This window comes from Lissotriton vulgaris, chromosome 4_1 (assembly GCF_964263255.1).
Source record: "Lissotriton vulgaris chromosome 4_1, aLisVul1.2, whole genome shotgun sequence".
NCBI lineage: Eukaryota > Metazoa > Chordata > Amphibia > Caudata > Salamandridae > Lissotriton > Lissotriton vulgaris.
In genome coordinates, this window is record NC_141691.1 from 221,238,835 (window position 1) to 221,261,259 (window position 22,425).

The 22,425-nt window shown below is 45.2% G+C and overlaps 1 protein-coding gene across 2 annotated transcripts in view; it reads left to right on the forward strand.

Moving 5' to 3' along the window:
• The window catches only part of LAMP2 (lysosome associated membrane protein 2), a 434,546-nt gene that overhangs the window by 257,482 nt on the left and 154,639 nt on the right, over window positions 1–22,425 (forward strand). The window contains exon 9 of one of the 2 annotated variants that reach the window (XM_086918517.1): window positions 17,085–19,065. The exons of the other annotated variant lie outside the window; for it this stretch is intronic. Within the exon in view, the coding sequence (XP_086774643.1) occupies window positions 17,085–17,224 (140 nt within the window). The 3' untranslated portion in view covers window positions 17,225–19,065. Of the gene's footprint in view, window positions 1–17,084; window positions 19,066–22,425 lie in introns of those variants that run through there. 2 annotated transcript variants of the gene reach the window in all.

A 22,425-nucleotide genomic window follows, 5' to 3' on the forward strand; every position in this document is an offset into this window, starting at 1 on the left:
ATGGGAGTCCCGGTACATAAAATAGTTATGTCCTATAGACATATATGTAGAAAAGTAGGCCTAGAGGCCTCACCTTTGTAACATATCCATGTCCTTTTGTAAAAAGGACCAAACTCTAGAGAACAGCCAATCAGCCATCACCTCCCTCTAGAACCTTCCTGGCAGGAGCCTCAGTCACTCAGATTTTCTACCGCACGTTGTGCTAAGGGAGTCTCCTCTGAGCCCTGCTCAGATTCTGTGTTTTCATTATAGTACTTTGTTGTCAAGTCTTTTCTATATGGATTATCTTCAAATACATTCTTTAAAGAAGGTCTGGTAAGAAGAAGGGATTTTATTTTAGAGCCTGCGCATCTTGTTCCTAGAGGTTGCTCTGCTCTGTTCCTCACACTGACAGCATTTACTGTCTATACCGCAGGCCAAAGACTGCAAGGTATGTCGCACTTTCTCACGTGAGTTTTTGAGATGTCGTGAAGGGCGACTTTTAATATGTTTAAGACCAGAAAGGAGTTTTCTTATTTTTCTCCAGTTACTGTGTTGAGGTGTTACCCTCAATGTCTAGGAGACCTCAAAAGAGAAGAGAATCTCCTCACTCATTCCTCAGGGGAACGTCCTGAGAAGGCCCTCAAAAAGACCACTCATGGGTCTTCTGGGCACAGTCCTTCAAAATCTCCTCACTCTGTGGAAAAGAGAGTTAAGGACTTGCTTATGGAGAAAAAATCATGTAAAAAAGACTACTTCTGAGTCGTCAAAATCACCTCCTCTGGTCATGGGACCCTTCATAAAGTGCTTCTATACCTCCTGAGGTAAAGACTTAGAAGCCAACTTCGTCAATAGAATTGTCGACGAAAAAACCATAATCGTCTACGATGGCCTAGTCTACGATGGCCTCGTCTACGATGGCCTCGTCTACGGCGAGCGTTTATGGAGAGAGCGTCGACTAGGAGAGCGTCGACGAGGAGAGCCTTGACGACGACACCGTCGACGGAGAGCGTCGACGAGGAGAGCCTTGACGACGACACCGTCGACGGAGAGCGTCGACTAGGAGAGCCTTGACGACGACAACGTCGACGAGGAGAGCGTCGACGACACCGTCGACTAGGAGAACGTCGACTAGGAGAGTCACTGTCGACGACGAGAGTGTCGACGACAACAGTCGACTGCCTGCTCTATGAGACGGCCTCATCTACGACTTCTCCTCTACGACTGGCCTGTCTACGGCGTCAACGATGGCCTAGTCTAGAATGGCCTTGTCTATATGGCTTCGTCTATGACTGTTTGTATACGATGGCCTGTCTATGGCGTCAACAAGGGCCTAGTCTAGAATGGCCTCGTCTACGACGCGTCGGCGGTCTTGTCTATGACGGCGGCCAGTCGAGGAGGGAAATTCCACAAATTCTGGAATCTCTTATAATGTGTTAAAGAGGGCTGCTTAACGTCTTAAGTTCTCAATGACCTCTCAAGAACAGGACTGCATCTTGTATAACTTCAAAGAATCTCAAGAAGGCAGTAAGGTCCATACCTTCTATCGATTACCTATAGTCAGAAGGAGTAAGGGTCATGCAGAACCCCTCTTCTGTATCACCAGTGATACCTCAGTTGGATGAGAAGTATAAGGTGCCAGATTCAGCACCGGCGTGTTTAACAGGATATCCTAAGCCGGACTCTGTAGTGACACAGACGGCCCAGAAGGACTCCAGGAATCCTTCGGCTCCTTTGTCGCTTCCTCCTTATAGGGAGGGAAAAAGAGTGGACAACATTGGGAACAGGTTTCCCTCAATGTCGACAATGAAGGTAAAGGCCGCGAATGCCCTAGCGCTCTTGGTAGGCTATCATAGACAATTGTGGGCACATATAGCCCCATACCTGCCGAAATCGCCAGTTTCATCCAAAGAGGATGTAAAGAGTTCTGCTAGATGGTGAAGCATCGGCGTCAGACTATAGACTGAGCGATGGATATCGCTATGACAGGGTTCCGCCAGTTGGCTGGAGCAGCAGTCTCGCGGCTCCAAGGATGGCTTTTTCCGTCATGCGGTGCAAACTTAGACTTTGGACATGCCATATGATAGCCAGTTACTATTTGACGTGAAACTTAACGAAGCAGACCCTGCGAGAGCTTTGGGCACTCTTCAGTATAAGAACCAATCCTTTCGTGGAACTGGAGGAAGAGCGAGGTCTTCCTACAGAGGAAATTATCAATGCAAGTCTTCCTGCTCTTCAGGCCAGAGTAGACCGCAATAACCAACAGCGCCAACAGCAGCGAAACAAGCAATCCTTCTTTGAAAAGTCGTCCTTTCAAGGTAAAGGACAGCGGGAATAACGGAAATACACAGCTTCTTCTTCAAGAGATCCCTATTTTGCTGTAGAAATAAGCAATAGAGTACCTCCACCTCAGAAGGGTAAAGGGTTAATCCCACTTCTTTTTGTTCCAGAAAAAGGCAAGAAGTGGAGACCAATATTGGTCTTCAAGGCCCTCAACATATTCCTAATAGAAGCAGTAGTTTCACATTGTAAGCCATGAGGTCTTGCAACTACTAGAAGAGCAGGACTTTTATGGCGTCCCTAGACCTACAGGACGCTTACTTCCATATACCAATTCACAGGAATCATAAAAGGGGACTTGCGATTTGTAGTAGTGGGCAGACACTTGCAGTTTCGTGTTCTGCCTTTCGGACTTGTCTGCACAGCACATATTCATGAAATGTTGTTACCCGGTGGTGACATATATCAGACGGTGCCATCACTAAGTCTTTCCGTATCTGAATAGCGGACTGGTCAAGGCTCCATCCTAAGACTCGTCCAGGTCTTCCAACGCCTGTTTAAAGGTTTCGATTGCTTGGGCCTCACCCTCAATCAGGAAAAGTCGGTCCGACAACCTTGTCAGTGCATCAGTTTCCTGGGTGTAACCCTGGCCACACGGTCAGCAAAAGCTTTCCCATCCAGAAAGAGGATGAACAAGTTCCTTGCACTAGCTGCTATAGTAGCCTCGTAGAAACTCTGGACAGTCTGCCTCTTAAAATCCCTCCTGGGGATGAGGTCCTCGTGTATCCTCCTGATCCCTCACTGTCCACTACGAATGAGACCTCTACAGGAGGTGCTCTCGAAGCAGTGGGTCCAAAGCACAGGGTCATTCGACGACCACATAAAAGTGAATCCTCAGATGGTCGGAGCCCTGCAATGATGGATGTCATCTCAAAACCTGTCTCAAGGCTTGTCGTTCCTGCTTCCGGCTGCTCCTCATGTTGTCACAACAGGCGCCTCCTTGGAAAGCTGTGGAGCTTTTCTGCAAGAGCTACAGATAAGCGGAAGGTGGTCTCCTATGGAGAAGAAACTCCATATCAATCTGCTTGAACTGCGGGCGGTCTTCCTGGTTTTCAAGCTTTTCTGCCAGGAATAAAACATTCCCTGGTGCTCATCCGGACAGACAACACCACGACTAAGCACTACCTCATCAAAGAAGGAAGACCACGCTCGCTGACACTCTTGCGAGTTGCAGAAAAACCTGGAATTTGCTCATACTCCACTATAACCTCAGGGCGGAATACGTCCCAGGCACAGACTATGTGCTCACAGACGTGTTGAGCAGGCAGAAAACATCGTCACACGAGTGGGAGCTTGATCAACAAATTATCGACCAGATCTTCTCCAGATGGGGGCATGCCGCAAATCGATCTATTGGCGACGAGAATGAACGCCAAATGCCCACACTTCGCAAGTTGGCATCCCTAGTCAGGGTCTCTAGGGAATGCATCTTCCATTGCATGGCGCAAGGTCTTTGCGTACACCTTTCCGCCATTCCCGATGCTTCCTAGAATCCTCAGGAAAATTTTAGGTGGAGCCTTGTACTCTAATTTTAATAGCCCCAACTTGGCCGAGGCAACATTGGTTCACAGAGCTCCACCGTCTATCCCTGGAGCCGCCGGTCCACCTGCGGCATTATCTATCACTGCTTACAATGAACAACAATCAAGTTCAACATCTGGATCTGAAGTCGCTCAGGTTAGCCGCCTGGCTCCTGAGTTCAGAGAGCTCCACAACCTGAATATTCCACAAGGCTGTAGACATTCTTGCCAGAGCAAGGGCGGCTAGCACGACCAAAACTTATTCACTGAACTGGAACGCTTTTGTGTTGGGTGTGCAGATCACGGAATTCGACCTTTCTCCACATCACTTATCTATTACATCTGGCACAGTCTGGCCTAGCCCACTTCTCCATTAAAGTACACTTAGCAGCAATATCTCGTTATAAAAGAACTTCAATGAGTCCATCGCTCTGGTCAAGCGGGTTGATTAAGCAATTTCTAAAACTATTATACAGATCGTTCCCGCCAGTAAGGATGTGGCCAACTACCTGGCATCTCTGTGGTGCTTATCCAACTCATGGAACATCAGTTCGAACCAGTACACAGAGCTGACCTAAAATACGTCTCGTGGAACACAGTACTCCTCACATCTGCAAGGAGGGTCAGTGAGCTACATACGTTCTCAATCCAGGATCCTTTTCTATAGTTTAAAAACGACAGAGTAATCCTGAGAACCTATCCTAGGTTTATCTCAAAAGTCCCGTCGGACTTCCACCTATATGAACCTGTGGTTCTGCGTTCCTTCTTCCCAAATCCAAGCACGGCAGCTGAGAGATCGCTGTTTTTCTTTGGATCTCAAGCGATGCTTGCAGTTTTAAATTGACAAAACGAAAACATTCCGAAAATCTAACCAGCTATTCGTAGCTTACAGCTGACCTAGGAGAGGTCTACCGCTTGCCAAGCAGAGCATCTCCCGATGGATTTCTGCAGCCATTGCTTTCTGTCATGACCAAGTTGGACAGCCATTGCATTCCAAAGTGAGAGCGCTCTCCACAAGAGCTATGTCCACTTTTATGGTTCTCTTTGCAGGGGTGCCAGTCATTGTCATTTACAGGGCGGCAACATGGAAGTCGCCGCATACCTTCCCTAGGCACTACTGCCTGGATACGGAGCTGAGGAATGATGCAGCAGTGGGACAAGCAGTGTTACGCCATCTATTTCAGTAAGGTGAGCCTTCCTCCGTCCCTCCATCCTACTCGGGTATGCACATTTCTTTACTAATACTTATTGTGGAGGTCTAATGATGGTTCATGCTCGCATGATGTTTCTTATCTAAGGACTTGCGTATGCTGTTCCATCAGAAATGTGCACTCTGCATTGCTTGCTACTCTGATTCAGGCATGTGAATCTATGAAAGACACCCATAATACTGGATAAGAAATGAGTTACTTACCTGTAACTGCAGTTATCCAGTATTGGTGTCTTTCATAGATTCACATGCAACCCTCCCGCCTCCCCTGGAAGGACTCACCTAACTCTGTGTCATGCCTACTTAGCTTAGTGCGTACGAAAATCTGAGGGACTGAGGCTCCTGCCAGGAAGGTTCTAGAGGGAGGTGATGGCTGATTGGCTGTTCTCTAGAGTTTGGTCCTTTTTACAAAAGGACATGGATATGTTATAAAGGTGAGGCCTTTAGGCCTACTTTTCTACATATGTCTATAGGACATTACTATTTTATGTACCGGGGACTCCCATCCCGACGACTGGGAATGAATGATTCAGGCATGTGAATCTATGAAAGACACCAATACTGGATAACTGCAGTTACAGGTAAGTAAATCATTTCATATACAACTTCATGTACATGCTAATGTGCTCATAGATACACACACACGAACTCAGGCGCACCACTCACATTTTTACGCACACACATAGACACACTGGCATTAGAATTTTCTGGCCCAGTCACAGATACAGATAAAATTAGCAGGCCAACTCAGGCACACACGCGCCAGCTCATTAAATCCAGACATATTGCCTTTGTCAATGTTTGTTTCATCAGGGAATACTTGCTGCAGTTTACCCTGCAGCAGGGATGAAAGATGTGTCAAAAGAGTGCTGGTGGCATGATCATTACTGTGTGCAGCGGCTCCACGCTGCCAAGGACTGGAGGCTTCTGAGCACCAGGGTTGTCTGATTTTGATTCCTCAGCATTGCTTTTTCTTCCACACCCTACACTTGACTTTCTTTATCCCACTCTTGTTTTTTTGCGTCCTTGCTTTTTCCATTTGCCGCTATTTTTTTATCGCCTCATTCTTCTTCATCGTCCCTCTTCTGTCTCGTTCTGTCTCCCTTACCCCAGGTCAAAATCACATGATTAGAAATAAGTCTCGGCCCCAAAAAAAGTGACGTTGCCCACCACAGTCAAAGACCGGCACATATCAAGCACTGACTGTGGGCCACTGCTGTTGGGTTTGCTCCCCTGTGTTTTTCTTGACATCTGCTACAATCCAGTTCTAGGAGAGAAACCAAGCTCACCTGATTGGTAGAATCTTTATACATTCAATGAGCTGTTTTGTAAGGCGGTCGTTTTCACATACTATAGTTTCTTAAAGTAACAGTTCTGTTGATGAAAGACCAGAGAGATGCACACAGACGGTCAATGAAGATTTTTCGATTCTAATGACTCTTCAGAATTGACTTATTCAAGCGTTCCCTCAGATGGTTTTGCAGAAGAAAAGGTGGATTTCAAATATAACTTCTAACGGGGTTGTTTCTGTTTGTGGTTGGAGGTAAAATCCAGGTATGTGAAAAGCTTGTTTTAAGACTTTAGAGGATTCTGGGCAATGGCACGAAGCATGGTTCTTATCACTTCAGATCTAGACTGTACTTGTTTAGGTACTCGGTTATGTGCCTGTAAACAAATATGGTATTGTAACCCACACACTGCACCCTCACGCCCTCTGCACCCTCACGCCCTCTGCACCCTCACGCCCTCTGCACCCTCACGCCCTCTGCACCCTCACGCCCCACTGCGCACTCTGCGCACCCTCGCACTCTGCGCACCCTCGCACTCTGCGCACCGAAACATACACATGTTTCCTAGAACTCACAGGTATTCAGAGGGTAGGAGGCTTCTGAGCATGATTAATTGTTGGCAAACTGGCCTGACCCCTACCTAGGCTAGTGACATCTGTTACAAAGAGCCATGCCTTGTGGACTACCAGATCCTGTACACCTGTGCTTGCATACATTCAGTTCATAGTGGGCACTTCACACACACACACACACACACACACACACTGCACCCTCACACACACTGCACCCTCACACACACTGCACCCTCACACACACTGCACCCTCACACACACTGCACCCTCACACACACTGCACCCTCACACACACTGCACCCTCACACACTGCACCCTCACACACTGCACCCTCACACACACTGCACCCTCACACACTGCACCCTCACACACACTGCACCCTCACACACACTGTACACTCTGCACCCTCACATACACTGTACACTCTGCACCCTCACACACTGCCCACACTGCACCCTCACACACTGCCCACACTGCACCCTCACACACACTGCCCACACTGCACCCTCACACACACTGCCCACCCTGCACCCTCACGCCCCCTGCACCCTCACGCCCCCTGCACCCTCACGCCCCCTGCACCCTCACGCCCCCTGCACCCTCACGCCCCCTGCACCCTCACGCCCCCTGCACCCTCACGCCCCCTGCACCCTCACGCCCCCTGCACCCTCACGCCCCCTGCACCCTCACGCCCCCTGCACCCTCACGCCCCCTGCACCCTCACGCCCCCTGCACCCTCACGCCCCCTGCACCCTCACGCCCCCTGCACCCTCACGCCCCCTGCACCCTCACGCCCCCTGCACCCTCACGCCCCCTGCACCCTCACGCCCCCTGCACCCTCACGCCCCCTGCACCCTCACGCCCCCTGCACCCTCACGCCCCCTGCACCCTCACGCCCCCTGCACCCTCACGCCCCCTGCACCCTCACGCCCCCTGCCACCCTCACGCCCCCTGCCACCCTCTCGCCCCCTGCCACCCTCTCGCCCCCTGCCACCCTCTCGCCCCCTGCCACCCTCTCGCCCCCTGCCACCCTCTCGCCCCCTGCCACCCTCTCGCCCCCTGCCACCCTCTCGCCCCCTGCCACCCTCTCGCCCCCTGCCACCCTCTCGCCCCCTGCCACCCTCTCGCCCCCTGCCACCCTCTCGCCCCCTGCCACCCTCTCGCCCCCTGCCACCCTCTCGCCCCCCTGCACTGAATGCAACATACACTCCAAATACCACGCAGTGCCACATATTTACACTGCACTGAATGCAACATACACTCCAAATACCACGCAGTGCCACATATTTACACTGCACTGAATGCAACATACACTCCAAATACCACGCAGTGCCACATATTTACACTGCACTCAATGCAACATAAACTCCAAATACCACGCAGTGCCACATATTTACACTGCACTCAATGCAACATACACTCCAAATACCACGCAGTGCCACATATTTACACTGCACTCAATGCAACATACACTCCAAATACCACGCAGTGCCACATATTTACACTGCACTGAATGCAACATACACTAAGTACCACGCAGTGCCACATAATTACACGCCACATAATTACACTGCACTCAATGCAACATACACTCCAAACAATACCACTCAGTGCCATATTATTATATGCTACATAATTACACTGCACTCAATGCAGCATACACTTCAAATACCACTCAGTACCACATAATTACATGCCACAAAATTACACTCTACTGAATACAACATACACTCCCCATATTACCACTCAGTGCCATATAATTACACACCTCATACTTACACTCTACCTAATGCAGCATACACTCCCCATATTACCACTCAGTGCCATATAATTACACACCTCATACTTACACTCTACTCAATGCAACATAGATACACTTTATCTGTCTATCTATTGCACTCACTCTATCAATCGCCATCACTCTATCTATCTATCCTATCTATCGCACTCTCTATCGCATCACCATAGCATCACTCAGCACCGCCACAGCATCACTCAGGGGCACCACAACATCACTATGCGCTACCACAGCATCACTGTACGCCACAGCATCACTCGTCACCACCACAACATCACTCAGCGCTACTACAGCATCAATCTGTGCAACCATTCAACAACTGGTTCAAATATGTTCTCTCAATGTTTCAAGCTTTATTACAAATGTCACAAAAAGATGTAAATATTTCACTTCTGTTCTTGGTTTTTCGTCACAATAAAATACAATGAACATAATCTTCACAAGTTATTTACAAAAGCTATTGCCATTATAAATTACAGTAACTTTTATTTAAGTATTAATTATTTAAAAAATAAAAGCAATTTTTATTTGGTATATCAATACATCTAAGTCACATAAATACAACACATATTGCATTACAAATGCTATTGGTGTCATATTTTCGAAAGTTAAAACTATTCGCATTGTAAATGACAAAGCTAATTTCTCTATTTTCAAAACCAACACATACATACAAAATTTGTCATTTACAATACCAATAGCTCAAACTTTCCTAATGCGAGACCTATTGCATTGCAAATGCTTGTTTGTAATTGTAATGAAAAATCCTCTTGTGGTGAAGTCTGATTTTAAATTCCAGTAATAAAAAAATTGCACTTTTAGAAAGTTAGCATTTTCTGCCTCAGCCATTTATTGCCTGTTTCTGGGTCACATGACTGGGTGTAGCAAGCAGTCTGGCTTTGTGTATTCTTCCTAGACATCCACACACAGTCAAAAGCTTAGGATGGGCCATCACTTCAGGATGAGAGGGCGGAGCTGGGCAGAATCCTACTTGCACTTGGATAGGCTGTGGCCTGCCTCCAGACTAAGGGCTGGATACACCCGGGGTTATTTGGGCCACGGAAGGCAGGATGCCTGGCGACTTGAACGGGGAACCTTTTAGAAGCTTCCCCCACTTCAAACAAGTCCCAGGTATAATTATTAGCCCGTTGACACCAACTGTTAAGTACAACTCTGAACCCATGAATATTCTACCAAGAAGAACTGCCGCTCGCCTGGACTGCTGCTCTGCTGCCCTCTTGCCTGGGTGAGAAGGACTGGACCTGCATGTGTTAAACTCAGGACCCTGAAGAAACTCTGAGGGCTCGTTGGCTACCCTCCTTACTAGACTCTGCGACAGAAGGCTCCAACAACCTTAAATCCATCACCAGGAATCTGCTATCTGAGTCCTACCCTGCGAAGTGGTGACATCCCGGACCCTCTAAAGTTGATTGACACTTGGTCTGCCAGTCCATCTGTAGACCCAGCAGAACAGATGCACCTTCTCTGCTGAGCAGTGCAACCCCAAGTAGAACCAATAAATCCGATCTGCGATGGTTGTGTGGCTGCAAGGGCTCTGCATCGACCCAGCAGCCACCTGTGCAAAGCTTTCCTTACATATGCCCTCAAGTCGCAAACCCATTGTTGACAGCAGCCCCAATTACACTGATTCTCGCATCGCAGATTCACTGATCCTTGGAACACAGTGCCTCGACTGCACAATGCATCCGTGGTGCGGTACCTCAGCAATGCTCCGTAAACCAGGATTTAAAGTACTCTTGTTCAGAGGGCCTAGCTGGGGCCTTGTAGCTGGCCCATGCCCAAGTGCAGCTAGCCTGAACTTGTGATTTTGTCTTGGTCCGGCTCAACCAGATGTCCACAGTTGGCACTTTGTGCTTTTTAGGCACTATTTTCACTGACCTCTTTAAAATTGTGTATCTGCTGGCAGCTGCAACTAAAGAATTAAAACCACTTCAGCTGCACTCTGCCAGACGTAACTGGCTATTGTCTCGCATCTAGGAATGGCTTAAAGCAGACTGCTTTTTGTACTGGTTGATTACTTGAGATAGAGATCCCATGCGTGTCCACAAGACCAACTTTGTTGCTGAGGCATTTGCTGTCTATTACTCCGTGCTTCACGCTGCCAGCATCTCCCAGACCCTACCATAGCAAACGACCTCCCAATGTGCTCTCTCAGCAAGATGCAAAAAGAAGACCCAGCTTCTCCCATTACATTAGAATAGATGCAAAGCCACCAACTCATTTAAACACTTATGAAACCACAGGCCTGAATGGCTTCCCTGTAAAATCTTTCTAACTATATTCCGCCATACTCGTCCCCATCTCCTACCCCTCTTCCAAGATAGCATATGGAAAGGATACTTGCCCCATGCTCTGGGAGGTGCCACCATAGTGTGGGTCCTTATCCGGACTGGGTATATCCACTGATTGTCTTCTATCTGCCGATCTCCCTGATTAACATGGGGCTGAAATTCCTGTCTAAAATCCTAGCAACTCGGTTGCTGCAATGTTATCCAATCCTGAGGCAAACCGGACAAGAATAGCTTCCTGCTGAATTGCGAACCCGACACTGTATTGGCCACCTATAGCTCATTTTAGCCAAATGATCAGCAAGAGCAGACGGACCTCGTACTAATTGGCTTCAAGAAAGCTTTTGACTCTATCATGATGCACCATATCCTCCATAAAATGAACCTCCCACTCTGTTTTTTTTATAGATTATCCACACTCTTTATAACCAGCCTCCGGTCTGAGTCGACGGTGCTCTCTGCCCCTTTTCCTGTCGAGCGAGGGAACCGGCAGGGCAGTCCCTTCTCTCGCCTCCTCTTTGCTCTTGTGATCAGCCCTGCAGCAGAATGGATCTCCCTGGTTACCCAGCTAAAGGGCATACGTTTGGATCCTGGCAAGGAGGAACGAGTATCCCTCTATGCCAATGCCTTCCTAGTGTAAGTACAGAGGCCAGTCCATCCATAGATATGCAACACATGCAAGCACCTCACATGCACGTGAACTACACTAAATCCCAATATGTTCCAGGGATAGGCTTCTTCTCTACTGGAGCCATGGCCTGGTCCCTGGAGCTCATGACCGGTCCCTTCACACATTTAGGAATCCGCTTTTCAACAGACTAGCAACAGTTCTGGGATCTCCATATTACCCCTCTACTGCAAACTACCCAAAGGGAGTTGACGTCCGGAGACCAGCGCATTTGTTATTGGCCAAAGAACCCTATTTAAAATGGTGATTTTGCCAGAATTCCTACATGTCTTCAAATTTCCCTTCCACCAAACCCCCATCTCTTTTGTCTGAAATAGTGACTCCAACTGGTTCAGAACCAAGCGGCCAGGTTGATCTGCAAAATTCCTAAGTGGCAGTCTATCAGACCTGGACTGGCCAGTCTCCACTGGCTGCCTGTAGCGCAGAGAGCAGCATTTAAAGCGGGATGCATCATCTTCAGGGCTCTACAAGGTAAGGGCCCTGGATTCATTAGCAGCCTGCTGGTCAGTTACACTCCCTCCCGTGCTCTCCGTTCTGGCCAAAAGAATTTGTTAGTCGTGCCCCGGATCAGGAAACAACGCCAGGGATGAGGATCTTTCCACTTCCTAGCTTCCTCCCTGTGGAACTCCTTGCCACTGCCACTAAGACTCCACGAAGATCTGTTGACCTTTAGACAGGCTTTCAAAACTTGGCTCTTTAAGCAAGCTTATCCTTAGTTAATTTTCTTTCTGTCACATGTTATGTTTTGCCAGTCTTCCACAGCGCCATGAAGCCTACGGGCGTACGTGCGCTTAATAAATTTAATTTAACATAACATAACTTACCGAATACCTCTGGACTGGGACACAACCCAGGGTCTCCCTGGCCAAATGAACACGGGGCCCATCCAATGGCGAACTGGGGAGTGTCCCAGAACCGTGCTTGTATTATTGGACATCAGTCGGTGGCCATTAATGATTATTTAGGGACCAAAATGACACACTTACTGTTTAGAATTATGATCTTTCCAGGGTAATACCTGAACTCCATTGGCTTGCTTGTACAACGCTCTTAAACTCACTAAATGGCACAAATTAATTGCCAAGGAGACTTCAGCCTGTGGAAGGATACCTGGCTCCCCAAAGTGTTGAGACAAACAGTTTTCCATGCTTGGGAACGGAGCAGCATTTCAGATAAATGTATGGTCTTGTGCACATTTAAGCCCTTCAAAAGCAAAACCGTGGACTTTCTGCTAAATAAAACCCAATTCTTCTTCTACCTCAACTCCAACATGCACTTACACAACCTCATTCTGTGACTTCAACCCTTTCGAACCCAAGTAACACCTAGGGCATAAGAGGATCTCTCGAATATATTGAACTTTAGTGATACTCACCAGCTTAGTTTGTGCACCTACGAGACACCTGTTCCAAGATGTCTTCCCACTAACTCCCGTGGGATGGCAGGAGGCCAGGATACTACCAGATCTGCCAAACCTAGACTGATTCAGTTCAAATGTACCCACCAGGTATGTTTTTATTCCCACAGGCTTTGGCACATGAGAACCAGAGCAGACGACCGCTGCCCTCTGTGGCACATGTGGTTTTTTTCTATATTAAATGGGATTGCCCTTTTATCACTACATTCTTTTCTACAATCCATGATATTCTTAGGACCCTGGTGGGATACAGTTTAATTCCAAACCAGAAGCGGGCGATCTTGGGCTTCGGTGTAAAAGATGTGGCTCCTGTGTGCGCCTGATGTTTTGATGGTTATTGGATTGTTAGACAATAGATACCTTGCCTGCTGCTGAATCTCACATGTAGCTCCCCACTCACCTTGATTCTTGTTGCGTGGTCCTAGGGAATGGGCCGAGAAATTAGTATGCACTGCCAGCAGTTGTCTGCAAGTACCACAAAATCTGGTGTATGTGTATCGGACTACAAATTATACAGAACAATGCTGTGGGATTTTCTATACCTGATGCACTGTTCATGCTCTGACCTGGGTCACATTATGTTTACCATACCTCTATCAAAATGAATTTCAAAAATGGTCCTCTGGCATTTGTATATTGTATATCTGCCACTAGCCTGGCAGACTAGCTGTGTGTTTGAAGAGTGTTGGTATTTTTTTGCCTTATGTATGAGTGTAGGGTATTAGATGAGATATTCTTATGTGGGCTGGCTGTGGCACACCTTTTGCTGCTGGTACGTTTGCCAATGTTTACAGGTAAGAAAGAAGGAGCATGCCTGAGCCATTATTTCTTAAGGCCCTTTTTGTTATAAACCAAGTTATCCCAACCGGTGACCTCGTATAACGCCAATTTTTTTTCAGAATTATTTTTTTTCTAGATTTATTGTTTCTAGCTGAACCTAAGCCGTACAAAATAAAGATTGGATTCCTCTCTCACCGGGGGGGTAGGGGGCTATGCTGGGGGGGGGCAGCAAAATTATATCCCCATTTATACGAAGCTAAAACAATTTCCACACATTCCTAGTAAAGGTTATAATCTTTGTTCATAGTCTTCAGGTTGAAAAAAAATTCAATACCTTAATCTCAAAACTACATAGCATGAGATTTGTAAACTTTCCAGGATTGGGTTTCATGATGATCAATAGTGCCTCAATGATAAATACAATGTTTGAATGTTTTACCACTTCAGAAGTTAACACATTTTCTTGCATAACTATGAAGAAACAGTTAATCTATGTTCTGCCTTGGTAGTTGTACCTTTGAATGCCTTCAATGATACCTTTACAGGATAAGTTTGCTCTAAAGACAATCTGTGACATATTAAAATAGGATTGCAGTGTAGGATAATCTGAGAAGTTATTTGGCTAACTTAACTTTTCTGTATCAGGTGGAGATTTAAAATTTTTAATATCCAACATTTGCCAAATTTTTTAGGTAATCATGTAGCATCAATTGATCAAAACTGAAATCTTACTTTGCAATTGGGGACAACTCAATATTGAGATGTTCTTCACAAAGTCACAATATTGTACGCCTATCAGACACAAAGCTAGCAAAACAATATAGACGTGATCTGCCACAGATTTCTCTGAACTCTGCATAGGCTTTCAAAACAAATATTACCCCTATTGATGGAGGTGCTCGGGCAACTCCAGCACTCTGGAGTATTGCCTTCAATCAAATGAATTCTGGGTAATTATTTGTAACGTGGGGCTGCCCATAGTGTTCCCAAGGGCCAGATTCTGCTGCTTTTCCAAGTTAACTGCTGATTATGCAAAGGCTGTACATGGTGTTCGTGGACCTGAGGCCCGCCTTTGATTTGGTTCCCCGCAAGAAACTATGGGAGGTCCTAAAGGAGCTGGGTGTTCCTACCCATCTACTACATGCCATAATTAGGCTCCATGACAGCAACTTTGCTCAGGTTAGGTGTGGGAGGGATGGAGCGTTGTCATCTAGGTTCCCAGTCCTTAGAGGGGTAAGACAGGGTTGCGTTTTGGCGCCAACCCTGTTTTGCCTTTTCGTTAACAGTGTCCTATCTCATCTCGACAATGTTGGCAGGCAGGAGGGTGCCGGCTATCATGTTTGCCGACGACTATTTTGAAGGTTGCAAACACTTCTACCTTCAAACCTATTAGTCCGGCAGTAGAGATGTATAAAACCCAAGCCAAAGCGGCCGTGAGCTATGGGGGTATGAAGCTGGGACAGTACTAGCTAGAGTAGAAAACGACTTCCTCAGACGTCTCCTAGCCCTTCCCCGTGGCACACCTTTGCTCCTTTTAAGACTAAATGTGGGTCTCCCCTCGATAGGCGAGGATCTGGAATTAAAACCGCTAAGCTTTTGGCACAGGCTTTGGACCACCGGTGAGCTTGCACATTATAGGCAAGATCTTATCCATGTAATGAATCTGAACCAGCGTGACAGAATCCCGTGGTTGGCCTTTATAAAGAGAGAACTGTATCGTCTGAGACTCCCTGAGTTATGGGAGTTTCCTGAACAAGGCTGTCGCAGGGTCCCTCGCAAAAGACTGGTCGAAATATACAAGGAGAGAAATCTAGTTTCCCTGCTGTGTGCACCCAATAATGGCATTTTAACTGAACAATTCTTGGTTTCCAAAAATTCCTATAAATTCGAAGGTTTTATGGACATCATTTTTCCTATTTTAGCAAGAAAATTGTTTATCCAATGGAGGTTAGGCACCCCTTCCCATCAAAACCTTTGCTTGTAAATGGACAAAGGGATGATAAAATCTGTCCAGGGTGCAGCAATCAAGATGAGGAGGAAATTCACGTTCTGTTTTTCTGCCCAGCCTACAATAGACCAAGGAAATATTGTCTAGTGCCATTATGTAGGAACTTGGGCATAAGGAACCATTTACACTCATACAGAATATTTAAAACAAGTACCCTGCCCCACATAGTCTTTGTAGTTGCCAAGTTTATAATGGCTATGTGGCAGATAAGGAGAAAATTAGTAAAAGACTGAATACTGATATGAACTGTAAGGTTAACTCCTACTCATGTCCAGACTCTCCAAGGAAATGAATTCTTATGAAATGTGTACTGGCATGATTTTACTGTATGTGGATGTTTTTAAATGTTGATTGTTTTTTTTGTATCTTTTATGGTCTGAAAGGCCGAAATAAAGAATTTTTGGATTGGATTATGCAAATAACCAGCAATTACAATAATTGCACATGTATCCTCTGTGAATAGCTCAGTGTTGCATGAATTATTGCCTAGTAACTAACGATGGAAAGGCATGATTAGCACATCAGTGACTACAAAATTGCTGCTCTCCTTCCAACCTACTCGTGTCATCGCTCAAATAAAACTTTCTTTACACTTCATCCAAAACGATCAGTCTTGTACCACAAACTAGAAAACGCCACAACCTACTCATTTGTTTCAATTCGATCTGCCATTCTCTCAGAATGGTGCAAGCAGTTACCAACTAAAGCACACATTGTAAGACTTTAGCACATGGGCGCCCCTGTATCCACAACATGTTTTTTCTGACTTGCTCGAAAAAAGCATCCATTCGTTAAACATCAATGAGCATGACTTCACTTAAATTTTTACCAGTTCCTTCGTATAAACCTCAATTAGTTTTGCTGCATCTTATTTAAGTAAAGCAAATTAGTCTGTAGTCTTGTCAGCAGAAGCAATAGAATGTTAGTCTGGTACCTCACACCCATATCTGTCTGTGGTACTGTATTCAAATGGGTTGGCTGTTGGTGTATGCATTGCATGGTAGCACTCTCTATTTTTCTGGAATGCTATTTGCAATGTATTGTTTTTTGTATGAATAAGTTTAGTGTGTGCTTTAGTCTTTCTTTTTTATACACTTGTTGAGGATGTTTGCTAATATCATTTTGCTCTACTTTTATCTGTTATTCATTGTTGCATCCTTTTTCTCATCAACAGCACAGGAATGTTCACTGGATGATGACGGCATTCTAATCCCAATTATTGTTGGTGCTTCTCTGGCTGGCTTGATTGTCATCATTGTGATTGCGTACATAATTGGCAGAAGAAAAAGCTATGCTGGATATCACACTCTGTGAAAATGGTCTTCACTTCCCTTTTTCAAAGAAGCAAGTTCTGAAATTGAGACTAAACTTCACCATCCTCTGTTGCAGGCAGGATCCAGTTTTTTTTTTTTTTTTAGTGGTTATTTTTTCATTGGCCTCAGTTTGTAGGCTCTAAAACTTAAACTACGGGGTTAAGGTGCTTTTAACTACAGTGTAGTAATTGTCTTTTCTATCAAGTAGCAATATTAACAAATTGCTCAAATACAAAAAAACTCCCATTTTCATACTTTGAGGGTGAATTTGGTTTATTTCGTTGTCACTTCAACTTGCTTCTTTGTTTTCTTTAAATCCTGTCTAAAGCGCATGATGAAAGTTTGGCTTTAACAGTAGGCCTAAGCAATTCTTGCCAGTGATTGCGCTTTTCAAGCCGTTATTGTTCATGCCTACTTTTACCCATAATCTGCATCCACCTCAATGATTGACTAACATTTTCTAAGGATGTCAGTGGCATAAGTGTCCTCCAACTCTTCATACTCTGCACACAACTAATTGTACATAGGGTTGTACTCTGTTTTGCTAGGCACTTTGGCCTGGCCGTACGTGTTGATTTGCTAACATTGGACACAAGCACAAAGCTGGCATTGTCTTGGATTGGTAACTGTAGAGCCTACATTTACAGGGATTTCTCAATGATGTTGATTTGTTACAATAAGGGAATACTTGCAAATGCAAGTCTTAAATTAAGCAAAGTGCACTTAACTTTATCTTGCTCAGGATCTGGACTTTTGCTCCTCTTCCTTATTTTCCCATTTATAATATTGACTGCTGTACTTTTAAGTGCTGTAGGGCACTGTTGTACTTCGTGAATAGTATTATGTTATATGATTGAATCTGTTTAGTGCAAATTAGTACTTGAATTGCATGTTCTTTCGCAACCTTCTACTCGTGTAGTTTATGATGGGAGCAGCCAAGATTTAACTGATTTGCTATACAAACTGTATTCATGTTGGCTGTAGTGGCGAGTAAGGCATACAATGGCATTTGGTACCCCAAATCTGTAACACCAGTTGCTCCTTGTGAAAGTTCTTAAGAGCCATTGAACCAAATTAGATTCCAGATACACTCACTCAGTATTTTACCGTTGATGTATCCTTTTGTGACTTGGAAGCACCAGTCTCTGCGATTTCAACCCAGCTGTTAGTGTTACCCGTGTGTGTGTGTATTATGCCCTATTTAAAGCACTTGCAAACTAAGCTACTCTTTTATCCTTGTCTAAACTGAAAGTTTAGCTTATTTCAGATCCGATGGCTGTCAAACTAATACTAGAAGTGGTGTCTAAATTGCCCTGCATCGTGTGAACTTTAATTTTTTCTAGTTTTACTGTCTTTTAGTGTCACTATGCTGTTGCACCTGAAATTAAGTGTTTACATTTGCTAAGAATAGTTAACCAGTTCGTTATGTACAAATTACAGTTGTAGCAAATATTCAATTTACAATAACCGCTTAGAATACATTTAGGTGCAAGGTAGGTTATTTACCTGAATTCACTCAATCGTTTGAGAGCTGTTTTAATAGTTTGATTTTGACAAGCAACTGCTTTAAAGTGTGCCTTTTTAGAATTAATAATACTTTCTAAAAAGTTTGAAGTTTAATTACCTGGTATTCTGTACAAAACTAAATGTAAAGGAGATTTACTGCAGAGCTTTGATTTGGAATAGCCTGAATTAAGTTACCAAAATATTTCACAATTCCAACTTGTATATTTTTGTCATCAAGTAGAAATGTTTTCGAAGACTTTGCTTATAAAGTTCTTACAATTTTAGCCCATATTTTTGAGTGCAACACAAAATAAAGATTCTGTTTCCTAACCATAAGCTGTTGAATATTAATTGAAATCAATGCTCGGTTTGGTCCTGCTCAACTGCTTTTAAACTCCAGCTGAACTTTGCAGCTACCATGGTCCATACTGTCAAACTTATGTAGTGAAATCTCTACTGACATGGGAGTATGCCAACCTAATTAATTTTATTTATGGTGCCTTGTATAACCCTTGATGCTAGACCTGAACTCTTTAGTTAACTAATACTACTTTGTAATACCACTCTTCTGAATGTATGTCCTACAGCCTGCTGTACATACCTTGTGCGTGAAGATGTGCACCACTCCATTACAGCTTTTCGCCCAATAATGTAAGTTTGAGTCTTCACTGACACTAGTGTCCCCTTAGCAGGCATTCTTATTTTTGCAGTTCAAGTTTAACACCGCATCAGATGGGTACATTTTTTTGCCATGGACTTTTTCTGGCAGCTGACTTTTGTGCCCTTTTGGAAAGTATCATTTCAACCGGGAGGCATCTGGTTCTTGTCTTCTCTGTGCAAGGTTAACTATGGGCTCATCATTGTCCTGCTGTAATTCTGATCCTACTCCACAGCATAGGCAGAAAATGTATGTAAGCGGCAGAAATAACTGTTGTTGAGCCCAGCCTCAAGATGTGCCCAGTCAAGCTTTCATTTGAATATAAAAATGCAAGGTCTGATCAGTCCCCATTATGAGAAGTGATGGTGGATAAAGAATATCAAAAACTTCAAGCATCTAGATGAGCCTCAATTGCACCGATTTCCCTTCCGCTTGAACATCAAAATAATTTTGAAGGCTTAACTTTCGGTGGTACTATTTTTGACCCATGATCAGTTGGTGTAGGGGTTCTGGTTTTAGATGTACGTGAGCAATTGTTCTCATCTCGGGCCGAGATCTGTTAAGGGCATTAATAATATATTTGCACCTGAAACAGCTGTAAATACTGACAGCACTGTACCTTTACCAAAGAACCAATTGTGAGCAGTCACTTCTGTGCTGAGTATAATCTGTTTTACCCCAGGATGCACTCCTGCTAGTAGCCTAAGTATTCCATGGTCCCTATGTAGTGCATAAAGGCGCATATTGTGTCCAAAGACTGCAACATATGTAATAGGGCTTGAGTCTCAGAAGCCAGAGTCGTGAGATCTGCTGTGGTTGCTGGCGATTAAGTAGCTGCCTAGTCTCCTTCACAGTGAGTGGTAAGGCTTTGAACTCTGCCTGCCTGCTCATAACTTAAACTCTGGCTGCAAACATGCACTCGGTGGGCTGAACTGCTACGTTTAGTTTTGCACTAGTAGAGAACCAAGAACTGAAGTGTTGCAGTTCTGCTATTGGAAAGATTGCAGAGGAAAATTCAAAATTTTGGCAGTGTGCAGTTTCCACTTAGGGTGAATGGCCTCACGCCCTGCAGACAAGCCATCCCGTGCCCCATGTGTGAATGTCTTTAGTGTCAGCTACTCTGCAGGTAAGGCAGGCTTCTCCTACCAATGGTTATTATTGCCCACTGTAAAGAGCTCCATTCTAATGGAGTATTCGTTTTCTAGTCATATGGGGCTACTAACATCTGAGCAGGCTATTCTGCAATTTGTCAATGGTTTCTTCTCAAGGTCTTCTCTGGATCCGGTCTTTTCCTACACAAGGACCTCCTGTTTATTCACCCTTTTACATGCCCAGGTAGCACTATTGTGAGGAAGGTTTATTTAGGGGCATCCTTGATTGCTGCAGTGGAGCAAACATAGCTGCTCCTGATGTGCTGGTTGGTAAAAGTTCCTCCAGGACTGGGGTATCCAACCTTTTCTGTAACGAGCTATCTGTTATGTGAAGATCACCCTGAGCTACCAATTGTGTTCGTGTTATAGTGAGCACGTCAGACAAATTAAATCCGTGGCTAGCCAATGCAAGATTACCAGCAGTGATCACCCCGGTACATCAGCTGGTGAGGCCTGCCGTAATGTAAATAAGGCTTTAAGGTTAGAATGCCTTTAAATGGCTGGTGTATTACTGTCATAGCTGCCGTGCCCCTGGCAGGAAGGTAATGTCGGTAATACGCGTCTTCAATGCTACATGATTTATCACTCAATCCTTAAATTGAAGTATATTTTGAAAATGTAACCAATTTTCTGCAAACATCAGCTTATGAGTTATGAAAATACACACATTTGCATTTTGAATATGGTCTTCAGATTTTGGCACACATATATTCAACAGAGCACACGTTTCTAATTTAATAGGCTGATATGCACAAAGGAAAGCCACTTGCAGATAGCTGGAGAGCTACCTGTTGCTCACGAGCGGCTCGGTGGAGAAGCCAGCTACAGGTCCTGCCTATGATGAGAAGTTAAGAACTTGAGCAAAGTATCTGCACAGGGCCCAGTGACCTGTCCACAGGTAGGCTGAACTGAGAAAAGAAAGTGTTCGAGGCATGTGAGCGGTAGATCACATGCTTTGCATACTCCTGCCATCTAGTGTTGGGTCCGAATGTTTGCCAGTTTTTCTTCAAAGCAGTCTTTCCAGTCACAAGGTGGGTGACTCCCTTTCGGAGAGTGTGCAGGTGGGCATTAACTCCATTGTTAGACCGTTATTTTCTGCCATCTGGTTCGGGCGTGAATTCTTGTGCTTGGGTTCAACAATTATTCTAGTTCCCCACCGTGCGCAATCGACTTACCCTCGACTGTATTGTTGCATGATTGAGTTTTCCATTATATGCGTATTCAGAAGAATCCCTTTTGATCAGCAACTTCGTGGAATGCGGTTGGGCCTAGATGTGTTGGGACATCTAGCAGTCAATGGAACAGACTCCATTTACAAAAGCATATATACAGACAACACCTCTACACCGTATAGAGGCAACAGTCTGTCACCCTCGTCGAGAGGTTACTTTCAAGGCATATTTAGAGGCCATAATAGCAAGAGAAGAGGTAAAGTTTCCACACCCCGAACCCCCACCTCAACAGTGATTTGCCTCCTTTTCCCCTGACCAATCCACACCTGTTGGGGGGACGTCTCTCAGTTCCTCCCCGTCTGGCACACAGTAACTTCAAACAGATGGGTCATAGGAATGATCAAATCTGGTTATTGCCTGGAGCTTACCAACAATTCCCCCCCCCCCCCCCCCCCCCCCCCCAATATTCCTCAATGTTCACACAGTCACCAGAGCAGCTACACCTCCTCAAGCAGGGGATCTTTAGATCCCATACCTTTACAATATCCAGGATCCTGTGTGTACTCCCTATTCTTTCGTGCTTCCACTCCTACTGCAAGGTTACTTTGTCCAACGCTAGCCTTAAAGGATGCATTCTTCCATATTCCAATACATCCTGCTCATCTCAAATATCTTAGGTTTGTGGTAGCAGGACAACACTACCAGTTCAAAGTGC